This window comes from Vigna angularis, chromosome 5 (assembly GCF_016808095.1).
Source record: "Vigna angularis cultivar LongXiaoDou No.4 chromosome 5, ASM1680809v1, whole genome shotgun sequence".
Lineage (NCBI taxonomy): Eukaryota > Viridiplantae > Streptophyta > Magnoliopsida > Fabales > Fabaceae > Vigna > Vigna angularis.
The window spans coordinates 6854161-6873957 of NC_068974.1; the positions used below are offsets into that span (position 1 = coordinate 6854161).

The 19797-nt window shown below is 35.5% G+C and overlaps 1 protein-coding gene across 1 annotated transcript; it reads right to left on the minus strand.

Annotated features, from left to right (window-relative positions):
- Positions 1–1109: 1109 nt before the first annotated feature.
- Positions 1110–19291, minus strand: LOC108340408 (protein SAWADEE HOMEODOMAIN HOMOLOG 2). The gene is made up of 9 exons (XM_017577774.2): positions 19080–19291; positions 17871–17956; positions 17713–17758; positions 17470–17635; positions 16165–16240; positions 14669–14720; positions 5024–5167; positions 4775–4894; positions 1110–1659 (listed from the first exon to the last, which is right to left on the minus strand). Exons 1-9 carry the CDS (start codon positions 19131–19133, stop codon positions 1300–1302), a joined length of 1104 nt encoding a protein of 367 aa, XP_017433263.1. The 5' UTR covers positions 19134–19291; the 3' UTR covers positions 1110–1299.
- Between the last annotated feature and the right edge of the window lie 506 nt (positions 19292–19797).

Sequence of the window (19797 nt, forward strand, 5' to 3'; positions counted from 1 at the left end):
TCATGTTTGTAGTTCTTATATATATACTTGGTAAGTATTGAAGAGATTAAAAGCAGTATAATGTGATTAAAAAAATTTTAAAAATAGTTGAGTTAGTATAAGTATTGACATATCTTTTTATACTTTTTGGTAGCATAAGAAATGAATTATTGTTTTAGAATAAAAAATTTAATTGCATACAAAATTTTGAGCATTGAAAGTTTCATACAGTGTCACTATCTCAAGCAGTGAATTGGTCGCATCCACGGGGTTCTGAATATATTTGGCGAATAAGGTAACCCTGTTTTTGAATTTTCTTTCTGCTTTACCAAAAAAATGTCAAAATCTACTAGTGTTTGTTGTGAAAATTTTGATACAGTTGTTCACTTTAAATATAAATAAATTTATAAAAGAATTATCGTACTTAATGTTATTCTGTAATATACCTTTTATTTATAGTTTTATTTTCAGTTACACCTTTTTTTTACATACAACAAATGTTTTTTAGAAATCTCTACCTTTTTTAAGCAAAAGATAATACATTAAATTTTTTAAATGGCGTGAATTAATTTTTTCTTGTGTTTGAGAAAGGAAGAAGTGAACAGCGGAAAAATCTTAATTTTGATATGGAAAGAAGCGATCTTCTAAGGCTTAAAAATGATTTAAATAGAAGGCGAGAATTTATAAATTATAAGTAAAAGAAAATTGATGAAGAGATTAAGAGATTATTTTCTTACTTTTCTAAGAAACATAAAAACCCAAAATATATTTATTTATATTTTATAAACGTATGTCCTCTGGATTCTATTTCTTTCCACCCAGTTCTTTCGTTGTTTTTTCAAACAGCCTTTGGAATTAATTTTAAAAACTTAACAGAAATTAGATGAGAGATTAATGAGCAACATAGAAACTATTTTGGAAAAAATAATTTTAAAATAAAATAAAAAAGTGAAATAGAAAAATAAACAAAAGATAAATTTGCTTACTTTTTTTTTTTTTATAAAAGAATTACTCCAACTAAAATCTAACACATTAAGAACCAAAATCGCATGCAAACTGTTAGTGAGATCTAAATTACTAATATGACAGATTCTTTCTCTTTATGCGAGAAAATAGAATGCCCCCGTATATCCTCAGCAAATGTATAACTTCATCTTGTTTTCTTCTAAATTTCTATGGTTCGAATAGAACAGCTAGAGAGAGTTACTCATAAGCATTGTTTGCTGAAGAAAAACTACCCAGATAGTTAACAGTTCTAAAAGACTAAAATAATGTACTCAAGTAAGTCCCATTTTGTCTGAAAAAATGAAACAGCTATTTTCATTCAACCATGTCCTGAGTCTGTGTAGTGACTTGAGGAACACTGCTCGTAGTAATGACACTAGTGAATGGGGCATTGCCTGGGGTGGTGGTAGAGTTTACTGATGGAACATCAATGTTTGTTTCAGCTTTCTTTTGATCTACATCCATATCCATACCTTGAGGAGTTTGAGGAACATTTGTTTGCACAACAGGAGTCTCCATATGAATGCTTGCTGCAATCAGCTGCTTTGGTACTGATGGATCCATACCAGTCTTCTGTTGATCCACAGAAGCTACCTCATTCACAACAGCATGAAGTTGCTGTAACCTGTAATCAGTTTCGGGCCGGCGACAAATCTTCCTAAGCGGCACGATTTCCTGGCAAGAACACAAGATGGGGGTGGATCAACAAAATGCATCAAACTGAGTAGTGACCTTCAACAAAACATTTACCAGTTATAGCAGTCAAAACAAACTTGTAAATAACCTTCTGCTCTTTTCAAATCACACCACCGTGAAGCAATAGGACTGAACAACAGTCACAATAAGGAAATGACTCCTACTGAGAGTTTTCCCTTAACACCCCACTAAAACTTTTCAGCAACCCTTAAGTTTTTTTCCGAACAGCACATTAGAAGCCACTTCCATTTTTCCTATAATACCTTGGGTAGACTTGAATAGTGAAAGTGAATAAAGAAATACATTATTAATAGTAATCGTGTTAACTACATTTTCAACTTCTTTGTTTGTAGCAATTGCATTCTCTTAAAAACAAAATAAAGTCTAATGGAGTAAATGTGAAGACAAGAAACCAAGGATAATTTTTCCTAATTACTATGGAGATACTAAGATACTTTTATCCTAATTATCTCCTATTTACAACATTCTCTATCAAGTTGGTAAACGAATATCCATCATTTCCAACTTTTCTACAAAATCTTGAAATCTATTATGAATATTAAGAAGTGGACTTTAAGCCTAATTCAACCCTACAAAACCGACTTGTAAAGTGAGGTTTGCACTCACTTATATATTATAAATTGGCCTTATCTCTAGTCGATGTGGGACTTCCAACACACTCTCTCACGCCGAGGTATAGACATCATCTCGAGCATGAGACTAGACATTAATGGGTGGTCTGATAGCGGCCCAATAGCCGGTGGAACAATATGCCCAACAAACAACAAATATCGCTAGGATAGACTCTAACCATGGCTCTGATACCATATTAAGAAGTGGACTTTAAGCCTAACTCAACCCTACAAAACCGGCTTGTAAGGTAAGGTTTGCACCCACTTATATATTATAAATCAGCTTTATCTATAGTCGATGTGGGACTTCCAACAATGAGGAAGCCCTTCAATAAAGATGTATGGGTTATCACCATAAGACCTTAGTCAAGATTATCTTTAATGAAGTGCTTGTCAATTTCAATAGAAACTTATCCAATAAGTTTACAAGCATAGGTTTTTAGAAAATCATTGTATTTGTCCTTATTAACATTGTGCTGGAGCATGTCAAAATTGTGTTAGAAACAAAAAAATGTCTTTCGAATTGGACATTTCACCGATATGTGTCACACACGAGAACATAACTTTTGTGAGGCTTGGTTGAGCTTCATAAATATAAGGCCTTCGTTACGAGTTATACCTTAATCCTTTCATTAAGTTTCAAATTCTAGAGCAATCTCTTTATACACTTCTTCTAAAGCTCCATAAAGAAAAGCATTCTACATATCCTACGAGACCAACTCCCAATGAAAGTGAGTTGCCAAAGAAAGAACATAGTCAATTCCATTAGTTTGAGTGTATCCCTTTGCAAACAATCTAACTTCATTCCCACGTATACTTCACTACAGACATACATTTGCACCTTATAGCATTTTGTTTCTTAGTTTGTCAAGAGTCTCCCTTATTGAGTTTCTTTATAGTGCATTCATCTTCTCTCATGGCTAGAATTCAATGTTTCTTTGTCATGGCTTTTTGAACTAATTGTTAGGTGTATTTATTTAATAGTATATGTTGATGATATTGTTCTTATAGGCAGTACTTCACTACGGCATCTCCCAGATGAAATAACACCTTCGTCATCACTTTTAGACCAGAGCTCTTAGTAAACTCATATTTCTTGGGGATTGAGGTAGCACAGTTCAACAATGGTATTGCTATCTTCAAAGAAAGTATGCATTGGATATTTTTCAAGAAACTAGGTTGATGAACTCAAATTTGTTCACACACCCATAGATCTCAATACCAAATTCCTACCTAATCAAGAGGAGCCTTTCTTAGATCCTATCAAGTGGAAAATGGAACTATCTTACTATTACTCGTCTTAACATTTTCTTTGTGGTTAGTATGGTAAATCAATTTCTCAATTCCACTGTATATATCATTGGAATGTAGACATTTGTATATCAAAGTACATTAAAGGATCACTTGGAAAATATTTGTTATATGGTCACAATAACTATATTAAAAAGTTGTTTGTTATTCATATGCTAATCAGGCAAGATCTTCTTCTAATAGAAGGTCTACTTTCATATATTATGTTTTCATTTGAGGTAACTTGATCTCTTGGAAAAGCAAGAAACAAAGTGTTGTAGTAAGATGTAGTGCAGAAGCATAATATAGAGTTATGACCTCAGTCACTTGTGAGCTTGTTTGGCTTAAGCAATTTCTTAGAGAGTTACAATTTGGAAATCACTCAAATGACACTTATATGTGCAATCATGCTATTCTTCATATTAGTTCTAAGTCTGTCTTTCATGAGAGGACTAAACCCATTGATATTAACAGTCATTTCATTTGAGAGAATATTGTATCTAGAGACATTAAGACTGAGTTCGTTAATTCATGCGATCAGGCAAATATTTTCACAAAGTCCTCACGGGGGCAGAGAATTGATTTTATTTGTAACAAGCTTAGTATGTACGATTTGTATGCACCAACATGAGGGGAACTAGCTTGAGAGGAAGTGTTAGATATATTAGATTATTAGACATCTTAGATAGATATCTTATCTATATTTTTTATCTTTAGTTAATTTTTATTATTCATCATTTGTATTTTGGGCTTAGCCCATATTTTGTCTATTATAAATAGAGTACCTTATGTATATTCAGCACAAGGAAAGATTAATCTCATACATAGTTTTTTACTATAGAAACTAAAAACAAGAAATTGAAGTCTAGTTTTAGTTTCTAACATTTTTAAAATTTATAACTAAAGAAACCTCAAACGTACCCTTTAGGAATTAATATACATTTACCCAAAAGAATTGTGAAAATAACCAATTCATAAAAATAAATCCCAGGTAACAAAATCTCATTGGTAATTATATGGCTGAATGACATCAAAAAGTAAACACTATAAGAATCAAAACTAATTGAAAAGTGAAAACTATAGGGACTAAATCATATGTAACAAGAAAAAAGTGATAGAATTTTTATCATAACCATATCCGACGACAAAAAATCTTAGAAGAAAATCAATACCTCTGATTGATCATGATCATAGCGAACCAAAAATCTACAACGACAGCCTCTTACATCATGCCTCCGCCTTTGAGCATCAAGCACATGGGCATCAAAGTATAGGGCTTGCTCCTTACCTTCCTGTAATGTCAAATGTAGAAGAAAGATACTAATCAGATGTTCCACAAAGTAAAATTTGGTTAGAGAAAAACACAAAAAAGAAAAAACTAGGATTAAGTTTTTATGACAACTGGCTATGGCTTTTCCTACCTGAAAACAAAGTATGAGATCACCCGGGATTACTACAACACATTCTGATGATTCACATGGCAAAGATCGTGGTCTGACATGCCTTCGAATGTTAATCCACTCATCTTCCTCAGGCCCGAAACCAGCAAATCGTACCAACACTTCCTGAAACATGAAGATATTATCATTAACATGGTCTTAAAGTTCCTGATCTAATGTAGTTTTGCTTTTGCAAACAAAATTTTTCAGTAAGTTTGCTATGCTCTTGAAGCTGCAGAATTTTCTGGAGATTATCAGTTTTTCCAGTCACGGTCAGAGCTCCAAAAACTTTCCAGTAACTTTCTGGTGACTTACCATCTACTTTCCAGCTACTTTCTGATATAAAAGGGGAGTTGTGCATCCTCCACAAAATATTCAGTATGGAGATTTGCATGGCATCAAACCTAATTATAGGATGAATGGAAAAAATTTATTTGAAGTGGTCACAACTTATTCGCACAATACTGAAAGGAAAAGGAAAAGGAAAACTTGGCCACTTGAATGGTGCTGAACCAAAGGATGGAGACCCAAATTTTACAGCATGGGATGGAGAAGATTAATTGATTGTTGCTGGGAGTCAGAATTCGATGAATACAGAAAGTAGTGGTACCATTATGTTTCTTAACAAAAATATTTGCAATACAATTGAGCAGACTTATTCCGAGGCTAAAACTGCTGCTCAAATGTATGCTTTAAAGGTAAAAACAGTAGCTGCAAAACAGGGGAAAAAATCTGTCACAGAATATGCCAACCACATAAGACGCTTTGGATGGAATTAGAATTAGAACAGTAGAGAGTAATTAAGACAAATTGTATTAAAGATGCTACTGTTTTGAAGGAATTTATCAAACAAGAAAGGGTCTGTGATTTTTTTATAGGATTAAATCCTGAATTTGATCGAGTCAAAATACAAATCTTTATGTAAAATTAGAAGTCCCGAGCTTTGATGAAGTTGTTACCATTATACAAGGACAGTAATAGAAAATTTTTATGTAAAATAACGACATACTTCTCATGTGCTACTGCTTCTGTTAGGATATAATGTGTGCAAAATAAAAGGAAATAGATTAGGAATTAGTTGTTAGTTGGTTAGTAGGTTAGGGGGCCTTTAGAAGAAGGTAGGGAGGTCTTGTGTCAGGGTACTTTTTGGATAATCTTGTAGATTGAGCTTTGGCTCTTTGTGAAGGGGAAACCCTTGGAGGAGGGAGTGCTCTCCTATTCTTGTATTCTTTGGTTACAATAATAATACAGTTCTGTTTCCAATAATCTAGTGAGTGAGTGTGAGCTGTTTTGAGTGATAGTTAGACTTCTTGACTAAAGAAGTCTAACAAAGTGGTCCGACCTGCCGGATTTTCTTAGGAGAGGAGTGCTGGATCATTAGAAGGGAAGGATGGATGGAAGAATAAATGCCCTGGAAGGAAGGATGGATTCTGTGAAGAGGTGGGCCAGCGAACAGAAAAGGGAGCTAACAGAATGGAGAAGAAATATGCAAGAAATGAGAGAAATGCTGCAAGAAATCAAGATTCTCATAAAGGGTTTAGAAAGAAATGAGAAATCTGTCATGAAAGGACAGAAAGAGAGTTCAAAAGAAGAGCTGGAGGAAGACAGGGGTGAACAGAATTGGAGGAAGCAGGTAGAATTGCCCAGGTTTGAGGGGTTGGACCCGTTGGGGTGGATCTCTAAGGCAGAGAAGTTCTTTGACATCCAAAATGTCACAGAGAAGGAGAGGCTCAGGTTGGCTTACAGCTGCATGGAGGGAGGCACAATCTATTGGTTCAGGGGCTGGAAAAATAAAATCAAGAACCCTTCTTGGAAAGAGCTGAAAGAGGCATTGATAAGGGGGTTTGGAGGACTTGAGATTGAAACTATAAAATAATTTTTAAGGACTTGATTGATCCCTCTCATAATCTTTTATTTATAAAAATAAATTGATACAAGAGTACATGATAATTAGGGTAACCTTAGACACAATATAATCATGATAGGGTAACCTAGACAAAATATAATCATGATAAATAGAGTAACCTAGACACAATATAATCATGATAAATAGGGGTAACCTAGACACAATATAATCATGATAAATAGGATAATCCTAGACACAATATAATCATGATAAATAGGGTAACCTAGACATAATATAATCATGATAAATAGGGTAACCTAGACATAATATAATCATGATAAATAAGATAATCCTAGACACAATATAATCATGATAAATAGGGTAACCCTAGACATAATATAATCATGATAAATAAGGTAAATATTCTAACACTCCCCCCTAAAGTTGGAGCATACAAATTGTATATGCCAAGCTTGGAATAAATAAACTCAATCCAATAAAATCAACTTGTCTAAAATGTCGAGGCAATAGACGAGGTAACTCTGGCTTCGAATAAGATGTACATATGCTTCAGACCATCAAGAGAGAATGTCTATAAACCAAATTGAACTCACAAACTAGTATAACCAAAGAGACTCTTCATAAACTTATGGAGAATAATATTGGATAGCCACGAACTTCAACTAGCACCATGAACCTCCACGTAGGATGACTTTGACAAAGTTGATTTCCATCAAAAGTGGATGACGAGCGGTAGACAGCGACAAACTGCAGAGACTGGATTTCCATCAAGTATGGATGGGGCTTGCAGTAGCTAAAAGCAACAAACTACAAGGACTAAATTGCCATCACTGACTGATGGGGCCTGTAGTGGCTGAAACAAACTGTAGTGACAAAACTTCCATCACTAATTAATGGGGTTTGCAGTGGCTGAAACATACTACAGGGACTAAACTGCCATCATTGACTGATGGGGCCTGTAGTGGTTGAAACATACTGCAGGGACTAAACTACCATCATTGGCTAATGGGGCCTGTAGTGGCTGCAGTGGCTGAAACATACTGCAGGGACTAAACTACCATCATTGACTGATGGGACCTGTAGTGGTTGAAACATACTGCAGGGACTAAACTACCATCATTGACTAATGGGGCCTGTAGTGGTTGAAAGCGACAAACTACAAGGAATAAATTGTCATCATTGATTGATGGGGCATGTAGTGGCTGAAAAATACTTCCCCTCACGGCGAACGACGGAAATGATGACACGTTGATGACAAATCGTGAAGGTGGAAGATCATAATGATCTCCATAATTCATCAAATCATCCAAAAACAAATTTGACAAGGGGCTGGTGAAATTGTTTGACTAAGATTCTTAATCTTGCCAGAAATAGACTTTCCCTCGTATCATGAGCAACCTTCAACCCATGACTTTAGTGTTGAAATTCCTTGGTATTAATCGTTGATAACATCGACTCTCCTTAGATACTTGTAAATAAATGACACAAGTCATCAAGAACATCACAACTGCTACAATATGCAAAACTAAACAAAAATTATAAAAGGAGGCTAAGGAAGAATGCTGAAACAGAGGTATAATGCTAAAATAGACAGTTTTTTTTATTTGGTCGAACGAGACGAACAGCAGTGGCACGGTGTGATTCCGACACCGGGAAGGTGGCGTGTGATAAACGTGTGTGATAGTGCGTGTGAATGAGAATGAGGCAACGACTAGGGATGGATCGCGCTCCTCAAGGATCACAAAACCCCTAACTTCGCTAGAGAAAATGTGACAACGGCGGAAAGACACATGTGGCGCACGTGGCGGAGCCTAGATGAGAACTAGCCCTCTCGCTCAAGGAGAGGATCTAGATCCACTAGTTGACGGACTAAACTGTGGCGGCAAATCGAGACGAAAGATAGTGGAGGATGGTCGGCAGCAGACAATGGCGGACGGTGGTCGGTAGCGGGCAACGACGGATAGTGGTCGGCAGCGAACAGCGACAGAAGGTAGGAAACAAAGGACAGTGGCGGACAGTGACGGATAGTGGTAAACCGCGGACAGTGGCAAACAGCGTCAGGAACAGAGGTTGATGGTGACAAACTTTCTCCTCACAGTGGAAAACAGTGTCAGGTGGACAATGAAAAATGGCACCAGACAACGACAAACGGTGCCAGACAACTACAAACGGTGCCTGGACAGCGACAAACGACGTCGGACCGCGGCAAACGGCGCTATACAATGACAAAACGTGCCAGACAGTTGCGGACAAAGGTTTGGAGACTAGATAGAAATCAGAACGAGATTGCTCATTGAGGTATTTCAAAAAAGATGAAATTTTTAAGGCCGCCGGTGGCGGTCACTAACCACCGGTGGCAACAAATATAGAGTAGGAAAAGACTCAGAGAACCTGCTCTGATACCAACTTGAGATTGAAACTATAAAATAATTCTTGAGGGCTTGATTGATCCCTCTCATAATCTTCTATTTATAAAAATAAATTGATACAAGAGTACATGATAATTAGGGTAACCTTAAACACAATATAATCATGATAGGGTAACCTAAACACAATATAATCATGATAAATAGGGTAACCTAGACACAATATAATCATGATAAATAGGATAATCCTAGACACAATATAATCATGATAAATAGGATAATCCTAGACACAATATAATCATGATAAATAGAATAACCCTAGACATAATATAATCATGATAAATAGGGTAAATATTCTAACAGGAGGAAGCGATAAAGGTTCTATTTTTGAGAAGTTAGTTCAAACTGTAGAACTCACAGAAGCTGCTGCTGAGAATGTTGCAAAAGTTGTTGTTTTTAGTGGAGATAGTGTGGTAGGTTGTGGTGTGTTTGTCAAAACAGTGAAGAAGGGGGAAGAATTGTTGAGGCCTGGGGTTAAAACAATGGTGTCAGGGAGCAACCCAGTTGAGGCTGTTTACATAGCAAAAGAGGAACTTCTGCAAGACATCAAGAAAGGCAAGAATTTCTCTAAAGAAGAGTACTTGGCTAATGATGAAGAGAAGAAGGAAGAAAGAGGTCGAAAGGGGCAGTAAACCAGATGAAGAACCACTTGTCTCGTGGGTTGAAGGACTGGAGTTGTCCACAATTAAAGGGAATGACACTCAGGGTCAAACAACAAGGGCAGTAGATGTTTTTGAAGTTCAGAACATCGAAAGATCAACAAAGGTTCACCCAACAGTCAATAATATGAAAGAAAATGCAGTCCAAGGTTCAAGACCTGGCAACAAAAATCCAAGAACCTTTCTTGGAAAAATCTGGCAACAACTATACTAAGGATAGTTGAAGGGAACAAGAGAAGCATGTTATGTGAGAGTTGGGCAGAAGACACAGATTGGGAGTGTGGCAATTTTAAGTTTTAGAATTTGAAAGTAGATGGAAGTAACCCTGTGAATCATTCAAATCTGGTTGGATCTTCATTAATTTTCTTGCAACTGGATTTTAGTAATGATATGTGGTTGAAGAAAGTTTTTGGCTTTCAGCCATTCTCTAGTTATACTATTAAATCTAGTTTTGTTGGAAATAAGGGAGCAGCAACTGCCGAAAGTGTTGTTGCTACAAGAACTAATGAAGTCAGAGATTTGAATTTGAGGATTTCACAAAATTGGGCTAAAAGAATCCAGGAAGAGTGGAAGTCATTGGAGGAGGATCTCTCATATCGACCATCACCCAAGCCCCTAGATTTAAAATTGCAAACAGTAGCAGTGGTATTGGATGGTTTGACAGCAATAACAGGGATTGGGAGTGGGAAAAATTTCATCCAAAAATTCAAGATATGGTTGTCACAAACATATAAAACACCAGAAGACCAATGGCAGGAATATAGAGAAAGTGTTCTATATTTATAAAACTTTCACTATATGAAGTTATCTCTCAGCAAGGAGCATTTATTTTGCATATTCTCTCTTTTAAGAGTTATCCTTGCATCTTAAACAATTCTTTTGTAGTAGAAGTTACCCTTAAACAATACTAGGGAAGGCCGAAATTGGTTTAGTGAAGAATATTTTTATTCTTTATGTCAGAGAAGAGACAAAGTATATCAGGACTGACTTTATTGTAAGTCAGAAGTGACATTGAGAAACTATGATTATCTGATTAGTATATCCCTTCATGGTTTGTAAAGGAGAACTAGACCTAATTTAGTGTTGGGATGAACCAATATAAAAATTAAGGTATTTCTCTACTTCACCTATTAACACTTGCACTAGCTTTGGCTATCTGTCACACGTTATTTATGAAAATCACTTTAGAAACCTTCTTCAACTAGCAAACAATCACCCCCAAAACTTCTGTTGTCAACCTACTTGTAAAAATCTTCAAAAGCATTTGAAACTCCATTCAACTCCCTTTCTAGAGCTTACCAATTTCTTTTCTATGTCTACCCCATTACATATGTGGACGACACTCTTATCACAAATAGTGTGACAAGTGACAAGAAGGGTACATAACTAAAACAATATCTTGCTAAACAATTCCAGGCAAAAGATCTTGAACACTTGAGGTATTTCCTCAATAAAAAGTTGCACAGTCCAACGATGGTTTTGTCACATTTTAGAAAAGATATGCTTTGGACATTTTGGACGAATCAAGTATGTTTAATGCTAAGCTTGTAAACACATGCCAATGGATTAAATATCAAACTTATAACTGACCAAGGAGATTTGTATTATGACCCAGAATTTATAGATATATAGTTGCTACGATAAGTTATCTCACTGCAACTTGTCCTAACATTGCTTTTTGTAGTGAGGGTATTAAGTAAATTGTTAAACTCTCCCCTAGCAAATCACAAATGATTGATAAGTTGAAGAAGATTCACCACTTCAAATTAGCAATTCAAAGATAAGAATCAAAAGTTCTCCCCTAGCAACTGAGATGTACATTCAAAGAGGTGCAGCAAAATGGGGGTAGTGAGTGGATCTGAATCTTACGGAAAATAGAGGGTCTTTTAGATATAGAGAAGGTATTGTCAAAGTTCAGTTATTGGAGACCTAGCCAGAATTATTCGTGGCCATGGGGACTTTAGTGGATTTGTTCAAAATAACGACCAAAGTGATTCATAACCAGAGAGGAGGTTCTGCACACCAACTTGAACTACTGAGAATCTTGTGATTACTTGAGAGAGTTGCTCTCAGCTCTTCTGAATTTATATTGAAGTAGGGGAATTCAAATTTGATGACAAATCTAATCCCTAGTAAACTATATGATAGATTTCTTTGGTAAAGAAATCAATCTATCACTCAAAACAACACACACACACAAGAATACTGGAAAACAAGAGTGTATTATTCTTGTGATCAAAGAGTACAAAAGTATAGTTCAAACTCTCAAGGGAACACTTTCCCTCCACAGGAAACAACTCCTGTTTATACAAAGAATTTACCAAAAGCTCCCCTCACACAAGACCTTCCTGCCTTCTTATAAAGGCCCCCCAACCAACTAACAACTAATTCCTAATATGTTTCCTTCTCTCCTGCCCACATTATATCCTATCACCTTATATCCTATCATTACACCCCACAGCAGAACAACCTTGTCCTCAAGGACAAGGTTGGAACCATGAAACTTGATCTCATGGCTCATCTTCATCAACGTCTTATGATATGAATGAAACCCACTGCCTACTGCTTGCAATTTTAGATCTGGAGGCTTGGGTGGAGGTCGATATGAGAGTGGTTTTTGCATACCAAATTCTGAACCCAGTAATTTGGAATCCCAAAATTCCAATGTCATTGACTGTTGCTTGGTTGCATCTCCACCTTCAACTCTCTTTATTGTTGCATCCCCTTCCTCCTCCATCATACTATATTTTTGTGTTCCAAATCTCCCTTCTGTTTTGGATTTTTCCTTCCCTACAGAGAGTGTGATTCTTCATTGCTGGCCTTTCTCCCACAATTAGAGCACTTTGTGAATCTCTAATCAAGTTCTTTAGATACTGTTGTGGCAACCAATTGTGAATGTTAGATTGCAGCCCTTCAAAGAAAAATCCCTGCAATTGATCTTCTGGTGTTTTATTTGCTTGTGACACCAATATCTTGAATTCTTGGATGAATTTTTCCCCACTCCCAGACCACATTACTGCTGCCAAACACTCAAGTAAAACTCTCCGTGCATTTTCCCCTATCTCCTCAAGAATGTCAATATCTTTATGGATATAAAGAATATCCATATCCCATAAACCATCATGTTGTGTATTATTACTAGGCAGCACATTAATAGCATAATAAAATTCATCCCTATTGTTTTTTCCTCCTTCAAAATCTTGAATGCAATCTTCCACCCTTTCTTGTTTAATTGTTGCCCATTTTCCAACAATGGCACTCTGTTTTCTACCCCCACACTTTTCAAAAGTGGTGCTGCATTCACTGCCCCTGCAACTCTTACAAAGGCCTTTTGGAAGATCTTCCCAAGAAAGGTTCTTGTATTTTTGTTGCCAAGTCTTGAACCCTTGGACTGCATTTTCTTCCATGTTATTGACTGTTGGGTGTACCTTTGTTGATCCTTTGATGTTCTGAACTTCAAAAACATCTGTTGCCCTTGTTGTTTGACCCTGGGTGCCATTCCCTTCAAATGTGGACAACTCCACTCCTTCAACCCACGGGAAAAGTGGTTCTTCATCTGGTTTACTGCTCTGTGGATATCTTTCTTTCTTCTTCTCTTCATCATTAGCCAAGTACTCTCCTTCTTCAGAGAATTTCTTGCCTTTCTTGATGTTTTCCAGACTGTCTTTCACAACATCCCTACCTGTTTTTCCTCTTTCTTTCCTTTCATGACAGATTTCTCACTTCTTTCTAAACTCCTGTCTTGGTTCCTAGTTCTTCTTCCGAATTTCTTGTCTTTCTTGATGTTTTCCAGACTGTCTTTCACAACATCCCTACCTGTTTTTTCCTCTTTCTTTCCTTTCATGATGGATTTCTCACTTCTTTCTAAACTCCTGTCCTGGTTCCTAGTTCTTCTTCCAAGAATTCTGGTGATTTCTTTAAGTTCTTGGTGTATCTCCCGCATTTCGGCCTTTAATTCCTCCATCATTGTTTCCAGCGAACCCAGCCTTCCCTCCACAGCATTCATTCTTGCTTCCATAACGCTCCTTTCTCCAAGGATCCGGCAGGTCAGACCAATTTGATAGATTTCTTTGGTAAAGAAATCAATCTATCACTCAAAACAGCACACACACACCAGAAGACTGGAAAACAAGAGTGTATTATTCTTGTGATCAAAGAATACAAAAGTACAGTTCAAACTCTCAAGGGAACACTTTCCCTCCACAGGAAACAACTCCTGTCTATACAATGAATTTACCAAAAGCTCCCCTAACACAAGACCTCCCTGCCTTCTTATAAAAGCCCTCCAACCAACTAACCAACTAACAATTAATTCCTAATTTGTTTCCTTCTCTCCTATCACCTTATATCCTATCAACATAGCCCCTAAATTGTAGGGAATAGAAATAAAGGGCATCATACATATTATCTAACACTAATAGTAATATCAAAAACTATTAATGCTAATGCAAGCGCAAGTCCTCTAACAATAAGGACGGATAACTTTAAATGTTTTCTAACAATTTCATCAGGGTTCAACCACTTAACATAACTATGCAGGAATTGAAAGCAGCAAAATCAAAAGATTCCCAAGAAAATATTCATGCGAAAAAGGGAAACTGAAAACCATATCAAAAAGCTTAAATAATTTCTTCACAAAAACTTAAAAACAGAAATAATCTTAGCTTAGAATTACCGGATCATGGGTCTCCAAATATCTATGCGATAGAAAGGTGGCAACATCATACCTAACAATAAGAAGACGACCCTATGTCAGGCCCATCAATGAAAAACCTTTAACTACGTAGAGAATAAAGAATTATCTTAGTCATAACAATCACATTAATTGCATTCTCATAACCTCTATGTAACAATCAAATTCTCTAAAATAAGGAAATAAAAATATGCTGAAATCATTACGAAGAGTTTAACAATAATTTTTCCTAATCAATATGGATATATTGAAGATATTTTCATCCCAATAATTTGTTATTTACAGCATTCCCCCTCAAATTGGTAATTGGATATGAATGTTTCTCAACTTGTCTACAACCTCTTGAAATCTTCCTTAAAGAAGCCCCTCAATGAAAATGTCCAAAATCTAAAGTCCTGTTAGGACATGGGTTGTAACCACAAGACCTCTGTCTAGAATATCTTTGATGAAGTGTTTCAATTTCAATATAATTTTGTCCTATTATGATGCACAAGATTATGAACAAAGTTCATGCTAGACTTGATATCATGGCACAATTGCATAGGGATTCTACCTATTTTAAGGTCATCTAGTATGATTTTCACTTGAAGTCCTTCACACATACTTTGTTCCTTCCTCTGTGAGTTTCAAATCATAGATAAATCTCCATGTACACTTGTTGTCCTAAAGCTCTGTTAAAAAAGACATCATCATATCTAACTGGTGCAATTCCCAACTAAAATGAGTAGCAAAAGAAAGGACAGTTTGAATTGTATTCATCTTAGTCACTAGAGTCAATTTTGAAGATTCGAGTGTATCCCTTTATTGCGAATCTAGCTTTATATTGGCCTATTGTCCCATTTATCCTATATTTCGCTATAAGCATTCATCTACACCATGTAGCCCTTTTGTCTCATAGCTTGTCAACAATCTTCCATGTTGAGTTTTTTTCACTAATACATTCATTCCTCTCTCTGGCCCGAGTCCAATGTTCACTTTTAGGAGGTCTCAACAATCCTACCTGTGGCTACGATGATGAGTGGACTTCATAACAGCTAGGCACGTGGAAACTTCAATAGCGACTCAATTGTCGGCATTGTCATCATGAGTGCGGTGCACACCCTTTTGGTGCACCATTGACCTCAAGGCAGTGATAGCAGGGTGCAGTGGTGCCAGCTGCTTACATGGCAACGGAAACAACATTTCAAGATTGGGAACTTAGATACCAACTTGAACTACGTAGGAAAATAAAGAACCATTTTATTGATAATAATTCCACCAATTACATTCTCATCACCTCCATTTGTAACAATGAAACTCCCTAAAATAAAGAAATAAAAATATATTGAAATGAATAAGAAGATTCTAGAGATATTTTTTCATAATCAATATCACCTCAAGAAGGATATTTTTATACTAATAATATGTTATTCAAAAAATAAATAATTAAGAAAATAAACTACAAAGATTCTTAAGATTATTAAAGAGGAAATATTGACCATGCTCCATCCCTTCCAGATTTAGCTTCGAATTCCATAACAGGATTTTCTGGAGTTGCTTTTACTGCTGGCAAAACTGGGTACAACAAAATGAAGCCAATGTAAGTAAACAAAATAACTCACCCAGATATATATGTACAAAAGTGAACACACAGCGTAATAAGTCATCTAATAAATCAGTTACAGACTACCACTATCACACTGATGGAATCCTGACAAAACACTTATGGGTGTTCAGAGTAAAACGCTTCTTTAATAGACATTGTATAAATGGATTAAAACAGTGTATTCAACCTATATAGTTGTGCTTCTTATTAATGTGTGTGTGTGTGTGTGTGTGTGTGTTGATAGATAGATAGATAGATGCAACTTACAAAAATAAGGCAAGGCACTTACTGTTGTAATTAGAGAAAAATTTTCCTAATTAGAGAAAATAATAATAATAGCCAACATATTCTTCTTCAAACAATGGTACAAATATCAGTGAAAACATTTATTTTCTTCTCATCGTCAGATATATTTATTATATGAAGCTCCTAGTCCTATGATATCAATTTGGTTATGTTCACTATATTTTCATTATCCAGCAAGTTGAACCAACTGTGAGGATTTTTGTGATGAAATAAATAGAAAAAGTTATATCCACCCCTCGTTCTTCTTTGATTTCGAAAACAAAAAACAAGTACACAAAGGATATTCCTCCTTTCACACTGGAATCTGTCTAGTTTCGTAAGTAACAAAGAAAAAAAATGCCCTCTCTTCTGAAACAGAAGTCCTACTTATAAAAGGTTGGGGAACCATCTTCTGTGATAAACTAACATCCAGCCACAGCCCCTAAAACAGACACTAAGACAAAACAGAAATTCCTAACTAACAGGATTAGGTAGAATAGGATTAAGTAAATCCTATTTTTCCTCTTCTCCAATAATTCATTTTGAAAGATTTAACTGTATTCAATGGTTCCTGATATCTAACACAGTACTCTAAATGCTCTACAAAAAGTTTAGTGTGCATAACAATGACTTCATAAGGGTTGGGATAGAAAGTTCTAACGGGAAACATAATGCAACAAAAGATATATAAATATAGCCCTTCAAGTGAACATCGCACAAACTAAAAAGTTACGAAAAGCAGCATAAACAAACTGTAGATAAATTAGAGATCCAACAATACAACACTCATTTGGTATATGAATTTCAGAAAGAAATTAAAACAACATAAAGTATGCAGGATTAACAAATAACCATGACTACAGATTCAAGCAAAGTAAAAAAAATTAAGCAATCTAAAGCAGCAATATTCTACCTGCTGTAACAGAAGCAGTAGGAATCGGAGCAGCTGTTGGTTGTTGAGGCATAGTCCTTACCGGGGTTGCATCATCCCGAGGCATAGGTGTAATATTTAACTTTCCAGGAGTCTTACTTGATTTTGCTCTTATTGCATACCGCTTATTTTGAAACCAATTCCAAACCTATACTGAAGTGGAAAACTAAGAAAACAATGGTGCAAAATTCCAATTTCAAATAAAATATAGCACTCATATCATACTTGTTTCATTTGCACTGTAATCTTGCCTTTACGTTCTGGTGATTCACTGAAAGAAAGCATAATTTTAATCACTTTTCAGGAGCAAACTAAATATTACTAAGTCTGGTACTCATTAAAATATTTAATAATAGCATGGGCAGTAAGGCCAAGAGGCACACCTGAACTTCTCTGCAAGAGCAGTGAGAATTTCGCGTGCTGGCATTGCATTCTCATGTTCATGAAGAATAACTTCCATTTCTCCTACCTATACAAAGAAACAATAGTTTTTGTCAGCACTCTGGAAAATCTCAGTTGATAGAATCTTCAAATGTGTGCTTCGAATAACATGATTCATCACATGATTGGACTAATTGTGGCGCCTTTTTTTTAAACTTGAACAGCTCAAACTCCAATTGAACTCAAAGCTTATGTCTTGGTCAGCTGAGTTCAACTTGGCTTTGTGTTGTTCCAACTAAAAAACAAGCATGCCCTTGGTTGGTTCATATCATGCGATAAATCACATTCATGCGCAATACATCGATTCATCAGTGAAATTCTGCACCACTCATACTAATCATACAATTCAACCATTTGTATTCTTTTCTCTTCTCTACTTTTCTTCCACTTACTCTCACACAAAGAAACTGATGACTAAGATAAGCTCAACTTGTGAAATGGAGAAGAACTAAAGGAACACTATTAAACACTATTTAACGCCCCGACTTTCCTTTTATTCTTTTGAAACAATGGCTTCAGAAACCTGGCAATGATTTATGATTTTGCTTTACCAGGTTTGCAGTTTTGTCAATTTCTACTTAGTTTAAATTTATAACATTGAACACGACTCATCACACATTTAGGAGGAAAAAGCTACACAAAACAACAAAAATGGCCTTTTCTTTGGTAGCACAAAGTCAACACTTGTCGTCTAATCCAAATCCTAAGATAGGGAACAAAATTTATTCAAGGGCAGTGAGTTTTGCACATCACATCAACTTCCCACCACTTGCACAAAAAGATGTACAGGAGGTCTAAAAACCTTATGCAAATACCATTTACCCTAATTCATTGTCAAATGTCAGAGCCCTAACTTTATGCATGCATTTTCAGTACCCAGGCTGGTTTATCACCCCCAACACAAACGAAGCATCCACCATTCAGAAACCAAATGCCACACACACATGGTTAGCAATAGCGAATGACAAATAATCAATCCAGTGGCATAATCGAGAGCAACAAGATGAGGCAGTTGTGAAGGAGAGCAGTTGGCTAATTTAATACAGCACGATTAAAATTTTAGCATAAAAATAAATACCCAATGTAGAAAATCACGAGATAAAAGAGAAAAACAAGAAAATAATATGCGAAGTTGAAATTTTGATGAATACCTCAGTCGGATTGAAGCGAAAGGCTGGGCCACCATTACTGGGTGGGCGACCCATGATCAAAGAAAACCCAAGAAAGAAGCACACAGATAGATATTTTGTGTTGTGAAGAGAAAAGGGAAACTTGGATTCAGAAGAAGTTTAAAGTTGAGAACTTTAATTTGCGAAGAGAAGAAAGCAGAGAAATAGAGAGCAGAGGCAGGTGACAGGTACGATGTTGGTGATGTATATATAGCTCGCCCGCGTGATTCTCATCCTCATTACATTTTATTGTATTATAATAATAATAACTAGCAGACACTCTCTCTCAATGTTAATTCACGTTATAATATTTTATAATTAATATATATATATATATATATATATACATATTTATTTTTTTACTTTATATAATTCCATTTGTTATATACTATGTATTATATATTATTTATTATTTATTACAAATTATTCTGAAGTTATGTCATGAAAAAAATTTAATTCTATACTATATATTATTTATTATTATTACAAATTATTCTGAAGTTATAATATTTTATAATTAATATATATACATATATTTTTTACTTTATATAATTCCACTTATTATATACTATGTATTATATATTATTTATTATTTATTACAAATTATTCTGAAGTTATGTCATGACCAAAATTTAATTTTATAGTCAGATATATTTTAAATATGCATATATGTTTCTGTCTGCAGTATGGGTACAGCTAC

What these genes read in the sequence shown, in the direction of transcription:
- LOC108340408 (XM_017577774.2), bottom strand. Translation starts at nt 19,133, where the DNA reads ATGGGTCGCCCACCCAGTAATGGTGGCCCAGCCTTTCGCTTCAATCCG. An exon ending in TTACAGTGCAAATGAAACAA is followed by an intron (nt 17,636 to 17,712) that starts GTATGATATGAG and finishes ACTTCAGTATAG; the next exon opens with GTTTGGAATTGGTTTCAAAA. An exon ending in TCTGGAAGGGATGGAGCATG is followed by an intron (nt 14,721 to 16,164) that starts GTCAATATTTCC and finishes TCTTATTGTTAG; the next exon opens with GTATGATGTTGCCACCTTTC.